The following is a 16976-nucleotide window of genomic DNA, read 5'->3' as shown; positions in this document are numbered from 1 at the left end:
GACTTCCACAAGGTGTTTGATACAGTTCCCCACAGTCGTTTAATGAACAAAGTAAGAGCATATGGACTATCAGATCAATTGTGTGATTGGATTGAAGAGTTCCTAGATAACAGAATGCAGCATGTCATTCTCAATGGACAGAAGTCTTCCGAAGAAAGAGGGATATCAGGTGTGCCGTAGGGGAGTGTCGTAGGACCATTGCTATTCACAGTATACATAAACGACCTTGTGGATAACATCAGAAGTTCATTGAGGCTTTTTACGGATGATGCTGTGGTATATCAAGAGGTTGTAACAATGGAAAATTGTACTGAAATGCAAGGAGGATCTGCAATGAATTGACGCATGGTGCAGGGAATGGCAATTGAATCTCAATGAAGACAAGTGTAATGTGCTGCGAATACATAGAAAGAAAGATCCCTTATCATTTAGCTACAATATAGCAGGTCAGCAACTGGAAGTAGTTAATTCCATCAATTATCTGGGAGTAGGCATTAGCAGTGATTTAAAATGGAATGATCATATAAAGTTGATCGTCGGTAAAGCAGATGCCAGACTGAGATTCATTGGAAGAATCCTAAGGAAATGCAATCCAAAAACATAGGAAGTAGGTTACAGTACACTTGTTTGCCCACTGCTTGAGTATTGCTCACCAGTGTTGGATCTGTGCCAGATAGGGTTGGTGGAGGAGATTGATAAGATCCAACAGAGAGCAGCATGCTTCATTACAGGATCATTTAGTAATCGCAAAAGTGTTACGGAGATGACAGATAAACTACAGTGGAAGACTCTGCAGGAGAGATGCTCAGTAGCTCGGTACGGGTTTTTGTTGAAGTTTCGAGAACATACCTTCACCAAGGAGTCAAGCAGTATATTTCTCCCTCCTATGTATATCTCGTGAAGAGACCATGAGGATAAAATCAGAGAGATTAGAGCCTACACAGGGGCATACTGACAATCTTTCTTTCCACAAACAATACGAGACTGGAATAAAAGGGAGAATCGATAGAGGTACTCAAAGTACCCTCCGCCACACACCGTCAGGTGGCTTGCGGAGTATGGATATGGATGTAGATGTAGATGTAGGTGAGGGTATGCACAGGCCTCCAGGCCCTCAGTTATTAAATATGTTCATGAGATGGATAACATCTTTATGAGGGCATGCAAGGGCCTCTGGGCCCTCAGTTGTTAAATGTATTCAGTCCGCATCTCGTGGTCTTGCGGTAGCGTTCTTGCTTCCTGCACACGGGGTCCCGGGTTCGATTCCCGGCGGGGCCAGGGATTTTCTGTGCCTCATGATGACTGGGTGTTGTGTGTCTTTCATCATCATTTCATCCCCATCGACACGCAAGTCGCCAAAGTGGCGTCAACTCGAAAGACTTGCACCAGGCGAACGGTCTACCCAACGGGAGGCCCTAGCCACATGGCATTTCCATTTCCACATCAGTGATAGCATCATTATGAGAGAATGCACATGCCTCTGGGCTCTCAGTTGTTAAATGGGTTCACACTGTGTAAACTACTATCTTTGTATTCTTTCTTATGTCAATCTGCGACCAGATAAACTGTATCTGTTTTATTGTTGTGTGTTTCCTGGTGTTTCTTGATACAACAGTTTTACATTGGAAGCTTGAGCGAAATATGTGTTCTTAGTCAGGTCACTCACCAAAAATATTCAGCATGATGATTGGCCACAACATAAGAATGGTGTGAAGAGATTTAGAGTGAATGAAAGTAGTAACTGACACGTAACATTCTGCAGTGGTATCAGTCTCATTCAGTGTGCTGTAAATATAAATTCTGCTAAAGTTATTTCAGATGAAGACAGGATATTTATGAGAGACCATGGGAAGCACAGATTGTACAGGATTATACTTATTTTTCTCAGGACTGAAGCTGAGTCTACAGAAAAATTAATGAATTGGGACTACCCACTGGCTTAACCATACTCTAATTTTTACAGCTTAATTTTTAAAAGTGAGGAGGTAGTTAGGTTTCATGTGTAGAAGTTAATTATTTCTTTCTGAGATGGAAAGTGTATTGAAAAAAGGTTATAAAATGAACATCAACAAAAGTAAAGCAAGAATAATGGAATGATGTTGAATTAAATCAGACAATTCTGAGGGAAGTAGATTAGGAAATGAGACACTGAATGCACTAGATGATTTTTGCTATTTGGGCAGCAAAATAATTGATGGTGTTCCTAGTAGAGAGGATATACAATGCAGACTGGCAATAGCAGGGAGAGTATATTTGAAAAACAGAAATATTTTAACATCCAAGATAGGTGTATGTGTACAGGAATCTTTTCTAAAACTATTTGCCAGAGTGTAGTCTAGTATGGAAGCGAAACATGGATAATAAATAGAACAAACAGAAAAGAAGATGATAGAAGTTTTTGAAATTAGATGGGTTCATCAGATAACTAATAAAGGGGTACTGAAGTGAATGGGGGAGAATATAAATTTATGGTTTGATTTGACTAAAGAAGAAATTGATTTCTAGGTCACATCCTGAGACATCAAAGACTGCTCAGTTTGGCAATGGGGAAAGTTTGGTGTGTAAAAACTGCATGTAGAGACAAAGCCTTCACTATAGTGGATGTAGATTGCAGTATTTATAGACAGATGAAGAGACTTGCACAAAATAGACTAGAGTGGAGAGCTGTATACAACCATTTTTCTGACTAAAGGAATTACAAATGAACTGTGAATGTTTAAAATGCTTATTCTTAAATAATTAATTTTTTTTTGTGTATGGGAATGCTAATTCCATGGACGTACAGGGAGATTATTGGTAACAGTTCAAAATTTTTGTACAGGATGTCTCAAAAGAAAGTTTATATTTGAAGAGCTGTCTGCAGATTTGCAAAAACTCAGAGGAGAGTGGGGACATACATTCATTGCTTGTATCTTCCGCATTTCATGTGTGAGAATTTTATAAAAAACAGTGATTCTGCAACTGTAGTACAAAGGACATTTTGCAGTGATCATGTACAGCATAATGTGAACAATGCCCGAAGTGTTCCCCTTACCCAGAAATGGATAAAAATATTTGAGGAGAAATGGGCGAATCCATGAACAGGGTAAATATGTCTGTTCATGACAATCCTAACCTACCCATTCATAAGCATGCAAGTTCTTTAAATGTTCATAGATCATCACTGCACCAAATTCTTCAAAAAATGTGAAACTGCACCCTTACAAAATCCAACTGGTGCAGGTTGTCAGACATAGGGTGCAATTCATTAATGATGTGACAAAGTGCCCTTCATTTAAGAACATCTTGTTTTCTGATGAGGCTCATTTTCACCTGAACAGTCATGCCAGTAAGGAAAATTGCTGCTACAAGAGTGGAACGAATCCTAAACAGATGCATGAAAAACCTCTTCATTCACAAAAGTTACTAAATGGGCTGCGATGTCATCTCAAGGAATAATTGGCCAGCACTTTTTTGAGGATGAGAGTGGCCATGCAGTTACAGTGAATTCAGAACATTACGTGAAAATGTAAAATGACTTTTTGGTGCCTGAACTGCAGAACTTTCCTGCTTATAACCAAAGAACATAGTTTCAGCAAGACGGAGCCACAGCACAATTCCAATGCAACTTTACTGCAAGTCCATAAAATCTTCCATAGGCTCCAACCTCTATTTTATTTTGATCCACTAAATTTAAACTTTCTTTTGAGACACACTGTATAGTGGGTGACAAGATTCCCTGGAAAGGTCAACACAAATGTTCTTAATGTTCCAAACGTAAAAAGAAACACACTATTTTCACTGAGTACATGTCAGTAGCAATGACTAATATTGTGCTTGAAAGACAATACTACTCAATTTACAAGAAAAATCTCCAATATGTTTACCTCAGTCAAAGTTCTTATCTAGACTGGATGAGACCATTGATAAGCACTTATAAAATTGATGGTTGCTATACTGCTACAGTCTTCATCATTGCAACAGTTTCTTTCCTAAACATTTTAGTTTCAAATGTATGTGTGTTTGTGTGTGTGTGTGTTTATGAGAGAGAGGGAGAGGGAGAGAGAGAGAGAGAGAGAGAGAGAGAGAGAGAGAGAGAGAGAAATGTTGGGGAGGTAGTAGAAGAGGAGGGAAAATAGTGTAATCAGTAGAGGAATAGCAAAGTAGCCATTCATTCACAGTTGAATTTAAATACTTAATGTGTTTTTGTCACTGTGATACTTACGGCATTCTTCCTTTGTATTTATCATATTGCACTGTGTTGTTCCAAGAATAAGGCAATTTCAGTCCATTGATTTTAAGCACATTTGAAGACGCAGCATACAGTGTATCAGGACCAGTTTGGACATAATCCTCTGGAATTATGAGATTCACATATTAGTCTTAACATGACATTTACATAAAAAATTAAAAAATGAAAATAGGTTGTAAAAGTTATTGCAGTTCTTTCAGGTATTGCATCTGATGATGTTCATAAAAATCTTCAGTACTTTGACTCCATATCTACTTGTCATCTTCAGATAGTGAAGTTAATTGTTTTTAGTGGCCCACATAAGTTTTATTTATTTGTTTGTGGTTGTAACATATAATTTTACACGAATGGACATTGTCCAAACATGTTTACAAACATAACAGTCTTTGCACTCCTAAAGATTGAAAAAATCGCAAAAATAAATAATTAGTGAAATAAGTAGCAAATATTACAGTTTTTTATATAATAGTGTCTCACCAAATACCAATAGAGAAATTACATATAAAGATTTATGCGCTGTTGTGAAATAGTTTGCTCTATAGTTACAAAATAACTGACTACAATACAAATGGTAGTCTGTCTGTTCTGTTCTATTTAACATTACACTTGTGGTTTACACAATATTATTGTTTGAATTTCTTATCAGGCCACTTCCGTGGTATCAGAGCATAGCAGGATAAGCCACTGCTTAAACTATTTTGTAAAAGTTTCTCCAGTCAGCATTTTCAATTCATTTGGTGATAAATTAAGAAGCTTTGCTTCTCTGACATAAGTATCAATTATCAGTGCCAATCTTATGGTCATGATGTGCAAACCTGATCTAGCCTGTTATGAATTTGGGAGCCCCTGCTAGTTATTTTAATGAGTACATTTACTGATATAGCAGTTTACAAAACACACACACACACACACACACACACACACACATTAATAGATTAGTTCTGCCCTCTGTCAACAACATCCACAAACAAGTCCAGTATGACCTCTTCAATCCCTTTTTTCAAATCCTTAGGCACTTCCTGAAACATCCGTCTTACTCCTGCCACTCCCTGGACAATCACATCCTACACCTTCAATTCATTCCACAGAGTATCTTTCTATACCAATGACATCAATCACTTCCACCATGGGCTCTCCATAGTTCCTGTCTCTTTACTACATATGACTCAGCTTATAACTGTTGATGCGACCTCCAATTACATCAGTATCCCCAAATCCCATGCCCCCACCAAGAACTTCCTCCTGCAGTGCCTGAATGACTCCAAGTCAATCACCTTATTTCTGGTAATTTTGCCTAACTACAACTAATAGTTATTCCATCTTTGAAAGAATCACATACAAACACAACTGTGGGTAAATCTATTAGCACTGAAATAATGTTAGCTTATACCAACCTGACCAGTGAAACTGATTATTTTCAGTGACATAAAATCTTAAACTATTAATTCTTTCAAAATGATGGATCATGTGGGCTCAGAGCAAGTATGCCTTACAATCATCCCTTCAGAATATCAACAATTCCTCTCCTATTTGTTATAGCTAGCCTGACTCGTTTCAGTCATCCACCTTCCTGGGACTCCTCCTCCATGTGGTTATGACCTTCCATAAGGAAAGCTGTTTGCATTAAGCTTAGCATTCCCTCTCACAGCTGCTACTCATCCCATAACATAAAACTATTCCATACAGCCTAGCCACCTCAGACAGATCTATCTTGCCTAATCTTTCACTAGTATTGCTGACCTAGAGTGATGCTGCACAGTTCAACAAACTGTATGATCACAATGGATATGGTGGTTGATAAGACTACCGAGGAAAGTAAAAAAAAAAAAGTCTTAACATTTTACTATATTTCATGAACAGATTTGTGATTTTATTCATTGAGATATTCTGATTCTCATGATGGTGTTTGGTGAAGAGGGAAATTTGCTTTTCCACTACGCATTAGTTTTAATGGGATAAGATGTAGAATGATTAACATTATAAATGGTGTTGAGCTGAACTGTTGTTTTAAATAGATTGAATCCTTTTGGATAACCGTTATTTTAATCCTCCCAACTGTTCTGGCAAAGATTTCTAAATGAAGCTGCCTTACAATCACCTTTTTTGATGCACATTAGCTCACTGTTTTATCCTCAGAGTGAACAAGTACTGTCTGTCACGTAAATGTGTGTAACAGTTTGCTATGCCAAACTGGCCCCAACAAATTTTCATATGGCAAAAGTAACTATCATTGTTCTCTGCACTGTGGCCTCTTTTAAAGCTACAAAATGAGCAGAAAAATTATTTCTGTGTAATAACAATGTGAGAATTGTTGCAAATGTCAATTTGGCTTACTTTTTTACAGTAATAAATATAACATATGTTCAACTAAATGATTACCTTCATATGGCTGGATCTGTATAGCAGCTTCTGGTTGAACAACCGGAACTTCTCCTTCGATGTCTATATCAACTTGTAATATCCCATCATCACTTATGCCATGACCTATGTGTCGCAGCTTTAGTTCTTCACCTAAACAATAATTGGCAACAATGTGTTAAGGCATCACTGGTGAAAAATGTGCAAAAACAACTTAAAAAAGCTATTCTTATACAAAGGGACATGTGTTCCTGGTTAATCGTCACTCAAATTAATGTATTTTTCTATTTTTATTCCAAGTTTCAAATAATTTACTCACTGAACAGTGACTGTAACATTATGGTCTTACTGGTTGACAATTTAATATCTGTTATCTGTTGAATCTACTGAGATTGCACATTTATTTCTTTACATATAGCAACAGCTTGTTATAGGTCAGAATGTAGTACTGCATTCTGAACCTTAGTCAAAAAGAAAACAGTTAGATGGAATTAATTTTTTGAACTGAATTGTCATATAGAAACAACAACTCATCTGGAACTGGTTTTTCACTTCTATCTACATACACCATAAAGAAATACATCTAATGTATTCTTAGTCATTTAAAGATGTCTTGGCAAGATTTGTGGTTATCTTTACCCATACATTTTCTTGATACTTCAGCTCTCTAGTTCTGAAGTCAGAAGAATTGCTTGGGTTTTGTCTCCAGTTGATACCAATGTTAACAATCAAATATTACTATAATGCTAATATCATAGTTACATAAGGCACCAACTGCTTCTACAAGGAAAGATGAAATTTTTGAATGTTTGAAAGAAAACATGCAAATGCAAGGTTTTATAATTAATGAGATGTAACAAATACCAGAACACACTATACATAACTGAATCAGTAACACCAAACCACAGCCTCAGTGTTGAAAACAAGTGTTGTTATCTGTGGGGATTTTAACACTGAAATGTCAAATTCAAAGTAACAAGATTCCAGAATATTTTTTAATGTTTTAAGATCCTTAAACTTGCACTCCACAAAGAAGTGATCTACACATAATGATGCTTGTATAGATAATATTATTGTTAGTAGATAGAGATGAAGATGTGGCTTGTCCAGCAGGTGGAGATTTCACAGAACATGAAACGTTTATTTTAAAACTATCATAGGCAATGAGCTTATTCCAGTGAGTCTAATATGGCATGTGTAAGAGATCAGAGAGAGGAACACATCATGGTTTTTATTGGCAAGGTAAAGAAGACAAACTGGGACATTGTACATGAGTGTCAAACATGAAGAGGTGGAGTTGAAAATAATTTTGATAACTTTAAAAAAATATATGTGATTGACTAGTACATAAATGTAATGAAAGAAATTACAGAGAACATTCATATTAAATTGAATTTATTAAAGTGGTGGTAATTGCGGGACTGAGCAGAATGATATGATTTACAATGCTTACCTTAGAAGTAAAAAGTATTACAAAGCTAAGATCTTACAAACCAATAGTGCAGCATGTGTAAAGTACATAGAAGAAGCTCCAGATAAGGGCAGGGAAATTTGGGAGGTTATTAAGTAAGATCATTCTTCCAGCCAGGTATGTCAAATTCTGCTTGGTCCATGAGAACTGAGTGAATCTTTTGTAATGTAAGCAAACAAATCGGAGACAAAATTAAGGCCACAGAGATGTGCGAGGGATCTGCTTGGTTGCCAGCTGTCCGACAGGCCTATCTTTGGTTGTGATATGATCACATGCAATGAGATCTTTAAAACAGTTTCTGAATTCTCTAATTCCAAAAGTATGGACTGTTACTGGATGCTAACTGTATTGTTAAGAGAACAGTTTACTTGATAGGTAGGACACTTTTATTTTTGTTTTGAGGATGGAGTTGTGCCAGATTCACTCAAACTCTCAAAAGTCATCCCTGTATCCAAAAAGGGCAACAAACAACTCACCCAGAACTACCTATTAGTCTCTGTTGTGCCAATACTCTCACATGTGTTTGAATCACTCATGTGCATTTAATTAAGTATTTATTTTGAAAAACATGGCTGTAGCTGTTCTGGATATTGTTTACCAGACTTTAGCAGCTTTTGAAAATGAGAAGATGGAGTTTGCATGCATAGACATAACAAGAAGTCCCCACAAGTCAGTTAATCATCTCTAGTCAAATTTCTTGTGAAGTGGCAACACTATCTTGAAAGTTGGCTACAATGCATTTTATCAGAAGTTGAGCACAGCTGTGTGTTCGTGTATTAGTTGTTGTGAGAAGCTCATACTGTTCAGCTGTTACAGAAATGGGGCAGTTTGCTTTAGAACAGGAAACTGATATTGTAGAGTGTTACATAATGACAGGTTTCATCACAGAATGTAAATAAATGTTTCACATGAAGTATCCTGGTAAGAAACTCCCCATGACCAGTACTATTCAAGAGCTGTACAAGAAATGGAGGACTGTATGATCTGTTCAGAATGTGCAGAGGAATCAGCAACTGACAGTGAGGACCTCTGAAACTTTAGATGGAGTTTGCATGCATAGACATAACAAGAAGTCCCCACAAGTCAGTAAGAAGGTTATCACCGCAGGTTGGTGCATCTTGTTCATTATATACTAAAAGATATGAAATTAAAAGCCTATTGTGTGAGTGTGGTGCAAGAGTTGAAATCTGAGGAGCAGGGGGGGGGGGGGGGGGGGGAGAGAAAAAAAAAAAAAAAAAAAAAAAAGAGTGCAAGAGTACATTATTGGATCTGGCTGTTAACATCAATTGTTAACAGTTACTTGGACTCCATGCTTTACTTCATGTCAGGTGAAATCTGGTTTCATTTGTCAGTTTACATAAACACCCAAAAAGATACTGGTTGCGACACCCCACATACTCTCCATGAAGAAACACTCCTATTAGAGAAGATAGGTATTTGGTGTGTGTTGTCCAGCATGCACATTATGGGCCCCATATTTTTCACTTCCAGCATTTCTAATAAACAGGCAAGTACATGTTTCTTAATGTAAATGTTATCTATTCTCTTTTAATTAGTTCATTGTTACCCAAATCTTGGGCATGAAGTGAACTGGTTATTTTGTATTATGTGATGTAAATTAAGCATTTGAGTGCATTCCTTTTAATATATTGCTAGCAAAATTGGAGAATTATGGTGTACCAAAAATGTACATTAGCAGTAATTTCATTCTGCTTGAATAAGAGAAGACAATTTGTCTCAACAACAATAGACCTGTGAATTCTGAAAAAAAAAAAAAAAAATAGAACTTCTCCCCTAGTAAAAACAAGTGTTAAAGTTATTTTCATTATGGCTTTCAATGACAAGCCCAACTGTGTATCACAGTCTGTAATCTGTTATGCTAATCATACAACTTTAGTTACTTCATAGCACAACATCACAGCTCTTGATAAGAAAATGAGAAACACTTGCATTAAATTTGTTTGCAGAAAATACACTTGGCTGTAATCAAGACAAAATCAACAACTTCTGTTAAGTTTCTCCAAAAACATATAAAAAAAAACAAATGTGTCAAACATTTATGAATTCAAATTGAAGCCAAACTGAATTGGGAGAACATATCAACCAATTTAGTGGAAAGATCTCATGAGTGTCCTGTTTCATGTGGATACTGAGAGATATCATTGTATGACGTATTTCAAGCTCTTTCAGTCACATATATCACATGGTTTACTCACATGGGAACATTCTCCTCATATCATAAACATTTTTAAAATAAAAAATTGGCACTGTCACCCTCTTTTTCCAGGATTATAATATTAACAGTTGTCTGTTGCCTTTTTGTTAGGAATAAAGCCGAAGACTTTGCTCCCAGGGAAGCAATAAACAAACATGATAGCAGAAATAAGGGAAAGATTGACATTCCAGATTAGTGAGGTATATAACAGGGATATCGGTACACCTTACTTCAGTACTAGTGTGACTCTTGTTGTTAGGACACACAATCATCATAAGGTTGATGAGTGAGAGGCAATTTACATATGGTGTGAAGGAGAGGCTGTGTGTAGAAGTATAAATGTTGTAGATGATTTGTATTATCATAAATGAAGTCTATGGCCTTGAAAAAAAAGCTACACATTGGTCATGCCAAAAGCTGAGATGTAATTCTTGGCATTGTGGCTCTCAAGGCCACTCTGGGATGCTCTCTGTGTGAGGCACCCCTGTGCATCCCTGTGAATCACAGCTCGACTGTGTGGCACAACATAAAGCTGTATGCCATAGTGCGGTTATGTGGATTGCCTATGCAGGTTGCCTACATAGGGTTGCAACGTGGCAGCACTAGCTTTGCTTGCTGCCGTGGGTGACCATTTGTTGTGGTAGTGATAAGGCTGTTGTGTAGTTGTGTGAGGCAAAGGCTAGCAACCTATAGTTGACAACATAAAAGAGTGTTATACAAGTAAATTTTACATTTAAGATTGTGGTGAACTTCTGCATTCTGGCCCTGATGGGTTAATTGAGACCATCCAACCACTGTGTCATCCTCTGCCCGTGGCATCATCGGATGTGCTATGGAAAGGCCTGTAATCAGCACATTGCTCTGCCAGCCATTGTTGGGTTTCTTGTCCTTGGAACTGCTACTAATCAAAGGAGCAGATCCTCAGGTGGCCTCATGAGGCTGAGTACACCCGTACCACTCTCCCACTGATGCAGAACTGTTGGCAGTACTGGCAACTGAACTCAGGACCTCCATATGGCAATCAGCCACACTGACCACTCAGCTACAGAGAAGGACATCTAACATGGTTGTACTACTTCATTTCAAATGAACAATGTTGATTTTAGTACTTAAGATAGTAGTTGTACCCTTTGATTTCACTACAATACTGTTATCTATATATTATGAAGCCTATTTCATGAAAAATGATCAATGGCAAATAAATAAATATTATCTCTTCCACCTTAACGCCAACACACCATTGTCCTGGACACAAACTGAAGCAGATTCTACAGAGCAAAATGAAAAGTTTACATTTTGAGACACAGAGTGACTGATGAACCACATTGTCGCACAAATAATGCCAGAGAAATGAAAGAATATCATGAACTGCACGTGGAGTTAGATGAGTAATCTGACTGAAGGATATGGCATAAGAGAAGAATAGTATGCTGGGTGTTTTAACTTTATGGTATGTTGCAGTTTCTGCAAAGTGTCTTTGTAGTACTGCACACTGATTGTGATTTCATGCTCGAGGAACTTGACGAGCAGAGGGCCCCTGCAATCAAAGAAGAAGGTCATCATGACCTTACCAGAAAACCTGTGTGAACAGCTTTGGATTTCTTTGGTGGGGGGAGAGGTGGGAGCAAGCATTGCCCTCAGGCTGTCTGAATGCTGTCAGGTGGAACCATCCTGTTGCACAATAATGCCCAATCCCACACTGCCAATCAGACAAAGGCTGTGCTCCAGCAATTTGATCAGGAAACACTGCAACATCCACTGTACCATATGGATCTTTCACAGTGTGATTTTCACATCTTTGTCACCTCAAGAAAGACATGTATGGACATTGGTTTCAGCCAGACAAGGAAGTTCAATAGGAGGTGTGACTGTAGATCAGTCAGTGGCTGACTGTGTTGTTTAATACAGGAAATGATCATCCAATTTCATCTCCCACTTGGATAAACGTCTAAACACATGTGGTGATTGCTTTTGAATGGAACCATTCCATAGTCCTGTTGTGGTAAGTGTTGGGTTTTCATTTGTCTGCCTCTCATATAATACTACTTACACATATGCTAACTGTATGCAAGACTATCATTTGGTACAAACATATGAGCAAATATTTGATCAAATACACTTCTTATCTTAACTGCTTACCAGAAGAAAATTCAACTTGAGACTGTTGTCTAAATTTTCCATGTGTGAGTGAGTAGCCGTTGTCTGCTTGGTCCTCTTCATATGCTGCATTCCAAGAAATAGGAGACAGCATAAATGTTAAATATGGAAACCAGCCACCCTAAAAATAAAAAAAAGTTTACACAATATTTACACTGAAAATTAGCTAAATAAAGTTAAAGACTAGAGGAAAATGTCACCAACATTTCAAAGGACTAAATGATAAATATATGCACTAATAAAGTTCATTATGAAACTTTATGATTAAAAAAAGAAGAAAATATGAAAGCAGTTTAATAAAGTGATATTTCCTTGGACAAGAAAATAAAACTGTTTTCTAAAAAAACTGGAGCATTTTTTCTTATGATACCACAATTCCTCAATCCAGTATTAAGATACATTGGTTTGTGAATGTATCTGGCTGATTAAAACAATGGAGCAACTGAGAATCACACTCAGATGTCTGCACTTCCCAGACAATGCTTTACCAACTGATGTGTCCTATCAAGCCTCATAAACTGTATCATAACCAAACTTCCACTGTTTCTTTGATGGTTTTTGTTGAGTTACTTTGGAGGTTTGTTTCTTTTGTGTTCAGAAAGGTGGTTAAGTGACACACAACCGGTATAGGGAGAATCCCTTCCTTTCTTACAGACAGTTCACAACATTCTTTATATTTAGTCTGTTTTAAATCATAAGAAAAGTTCAATACAACGACAAAAGTTCAAGATAAGACTTTTACAGATGACTTGAGCACTTCAAATTTCTGAAAATTTGAGATGATAAATATTCCCTTACCATTTTATGTCTTGGAACTGTTTCTCCTGCAAGCCAAAGAACAAAGACTGATTACAGTGCTAGAAATAAAAAATAACTTATTGTTCCATTTTATTCTGGTAATGCAAGCATTAAAGACAACAGAGAAATATTGTGAATTTGTAGATCATAACTCATTACATTATACACTCCTGGAAATGGAAAAAAGAACACATTGACACCGGTGTGTCAGACCCACCCTACTTGCTCCAGACACTGCGAGAGGGCTGTACAAGCAATGATCACACGCACGGCACAGCGGACACACCAGGAACCGCGGTGTTGGCCGTCGAATGGGGCTAGCTGCGCAGCATTTGTGCACCGCCGCCGTCAGTGTCAGCCAGTTTGCCGTGGCATACGGAGCTCCATCGCAGTCTTTAACACTGGTAGCATGCTGCGACAGCGTGGACGTGAACCGTATGTGCAGTTGACGGACTTTGAGCGAGGGCGTATAGTGGGCATGCGGGAGGCCGGGTGGACGTACCGCCAAATTGCTCAACACGTGGGGCGTGAGGTCTCCACAGTACATCGATGTTGTCGCCAGTGGTCGGCGGAAGGTGCACGTGCCCGTCGACCTGGGACCGGACCGCAGCGACGCACGGATGCACGCCAAGACCGTAGGATCCTACGCAGTGCCGTAGGGGACCGCACCGCCACTTCCCAGCAAATTAGGGACACTGTTGCTCCTGGGGTATCGGCGAGGACCATTCGCAACCGTCTCCATGAAGCTGGGCTACGGTCCCGCACACCGTTAGGCTGTCTTCCGCTCACGCCCCAACATCGTGCAGCCCGCCTCCAGTGGTGTCGCGACAGGCGTGAATGGAGGGACGAATGGAGACGTGTCGTCTTCAGCGATGAGAGTCGCTTCTGCCTTGGTGCCAATGATGGTCGTATGCGTGTTTGGTGCCGTGCAGGTGAGCGCCACAATCAGGACTGCATATGACCGAGGCACACAGGGCCAACACCCGGCATCATGGTGTGGGGAGCGATCTCCTACACTGGCCGTACACCACTGGTGATCGTCGAGGGGACACTGAATAGTGCACGGTACATCCAAACCGTCATCGAACCCATTGTTCTACCATTCCTAGACCGGCAAGGGAACTTGCTGTTCCAACAGGACAATGCACGTCCGCATGTATCCCGTGCCACCCAACGTGCTCTAGAAGGTGTAAGTCAACTACCCTGGCCAGCAAGATCTCCGGATCTGTCCCCCATTGAGCATGTTTGGGACTGGATGAAGCGTCGTCTCACGTGGTCTGCACGTCCGGCACGAACGCTGGTCCAACTGAGGCGCCAGGTGGAAATGGCATGGCAAGCCGTTCCACAGGACTACATCCAGCATCTCTACGATCGTCTCCATGGGAGAATAGCAGCCTGCATTGCTGCGAAAGGTGGATATACACTGTACTAGTGCCGACATTGTGCATGTTCTGTTGCCTGTGTCTATGTGCTTGTGGTTCTGTCAGTGTGATCATGTGATGTATCTGACCCCAGGAATGTGTCAATAAAGTTTCCCCTTCCTGGGACAATGAATTCACGGTGTTCTTATTTCAATTTCCAGGAGTGTATAAAAAAAAAGCAGAAATGGGACTGATAGACATCTGTGCTCAAGAGTGGATTTATGATTAAGAAATTAAGATAAAGTATCAAAAATGATAGTAGTGGTGTGTTAGCAGATATTGATAAAGAGCAAAGTCAGACCAATTCTGTTCTAAGGATTCAATCACCACATTATAGCCTACTACACTGTAAACATATTAATTCTAACTGAATGAAGTGTTCTATTAACAGAAATATATTTTATGGTGCAAAACCTGAGTGGTAGTTAGAAATGAACTCAACTTTAATTTAAAATAAGTCTTACAAAAATGTGGTACGTGAGTTGATGACACTTTCATCCGTGGTCATACCACATATGAAAAGGGATCTTCTCATTGCGTTATGGGATATGGCATGTGAGGCTGGTTGACACACAAGATAGATGCAGATACCATGAAATGTGAAAGCATTAATTACACAGATGGCATGGTTACTGAGATAGAATATATTGAAGTTTAAGATAGCAGAAGTGGCTAAATTTAACATATAAGGCAAGATATATATTGTAATAAAATGTTCTGCTGTAAGTTTGTAGGCTGAAAGTAAATGGAAACATTAAAGATGTCCCACAGAGTGGCAGATTTACATCAGGAATAGAAAGAGAATTAAATCATTAGAGGGAATAAAGTTTAATCTCATGATTTTGGACTTCACAATGGTATGGGTGTGAACAAGATCAACATCTAACACCTATGATGCTTGAGTTTTCTATTCTATTCACAGGTAAAACACAGTTTATGATCACTTGCACAGTTGAGGATGCTGTAACTGGTGGAACAAACAGGAGGTTCTTGTGATTGATGAAGATGTACGGATGGCCACAAGCAAAGTCCAGAGCACAGAAAAAGTCACCATAAGTATACACAGATGGTCCAGGAAGCAGTCTGAATTGAAAACTTAAACAGGGGCATGGTCAGTCACTCTACTGATCAATGGTATGTATCAAAGATTTCAATTAAATAGCGAGACTGAGGGACAAGTGCAGGGCCACGATATTCACTAGCACTCTCGCATCAGTCAATGGGCCCATGTGATATATCTGTGGCTGCAGCGGTGGTCTCCAGGGGAGTGAGCTGCAGCCATGGTATGAAACTCAAGTATTTCTGGCCTTTTCTCCAAACTGATACTCTGACACAGTGGGAAATCCAAATCACTAAGTAATATTGAAACCCTCTCACTTTAATCATCATTTAGGGCTGGAAATGGTTCAACCTGTGCCGACTTCATTGAGGAAAGGGAGCAAGAGGTGCCAGAATCCCCATCACTTGTGTTGATGTATCAACAGCTTTCCGGTTATCGGTATCAGATCCCATAGTCCAGAGTGCTCTGTTACATAGCAGCAGTAGTAGTAGTCTTTAAGAAACTATTCAAAAGCTTTGTGCATACATGGACCCTCAGGCATGAGAATTTACTGAACAATGCAATTTGCTGAGTGAGCATTTCTGCCATCAAACTCATATTGGGATGGTATGACTGCAGTTTAATCAACACAGAAAGTGTAGTGATGAGACTTACACATCCTGGATAGTGGATTTGCAAGGTTTCACCCATAAAGGCAAGTCTGAATATATGAATTACAGTGTCTCATATGCTGATTCTGTAATCAGATACATAGTTGTAAGATTAGCACCAAACAGGGAGGTCCACACTCTAGCTATGGAATCATATTTCCAAATGTTGGTTTTTAGATAGTTGGCAAATAGCTCAGCATTGCCAGGTGCCAATAACTTAGTTGCCTGGATGAACTCAGGGTGTGAGTCTCGCACCAGTAAATGTTTCTTGTTTGCAAGTAGATTTCAACTGACTTAATAAGCAGACACAATCTAGCTTAGTGTCTCAACATAGAGCATGTTTCTTAGATGATAAGAAAAGATTCCCCTAGCATCAGATTCACCCCCACTGACACATGAGTCCTGTCCAGTCTGTTGGACAAAAAATGCTTGTTGCCAGTGTTGGCATTTTTTTTGACACATTCTGTGCCTGTTGCAAGTAAGGGCACTTAGCAGCACTGTGTCAGAGAAGGAAAACAGTACCATGGGGTGATGCACTGGTATTAGCCAACACACTGTGGGCAGTAGAACCTGACCAAGAATTGATGTTTACTTGCTCCAGTCTCAGCAGAACCT

The 16976-nt window shown here is 39.0% G+C and overlaps 1 protein-coding gene across 1 annotated transcript in view; it reads right to left on the bottom strand.

Annotated features, from left to right (window-relative positions):
* LOC126248535 (hemicentin-1-like) overlaps positions 1 to 16976 on the bottom strand; it is an 838517-nt gene that overhangs the window by 113268 nt on the left and 708273 nt on the right. The window contains exons 46-48 of the mRNA XM_049949594.1: positions 12415 to 12553; positions 6611 to 6742; positions 4205 to 4334 (exon numbers count right to left, since the gene is read on the bottom strand). Of these exons, the coding sequence (XP_049805551.1) occupies positions 4205 to 4334; positions 6611 to 6742; positions 12415 to 12553 (401 nt within the window). The remainder of the gene's footprint in view (positions 1 to 4204; positions 4335 to 6610; positions 6743 to 12414; positions 12554 to 16976) is intronic.

The sequence above is a fragment of the Schistocerca nitens genome, chromosome 3 (assembly GCF_023898315.1).
Source record: "Schistocerca nitens isolate TAMUIC-IGC-003100 chromosome 3, iqSchNite1.1, whole genome shotgun sequence".
Lineage (NCBI taxonomy): Eukaryota > Metazoa > Arthropoda > Insecta > Orthoptera > Acrididae > Schistocerca > Schistocerca nitens.
This window is presented reverse-complemented; position numbering and strand designations above follow the sequence as displayed.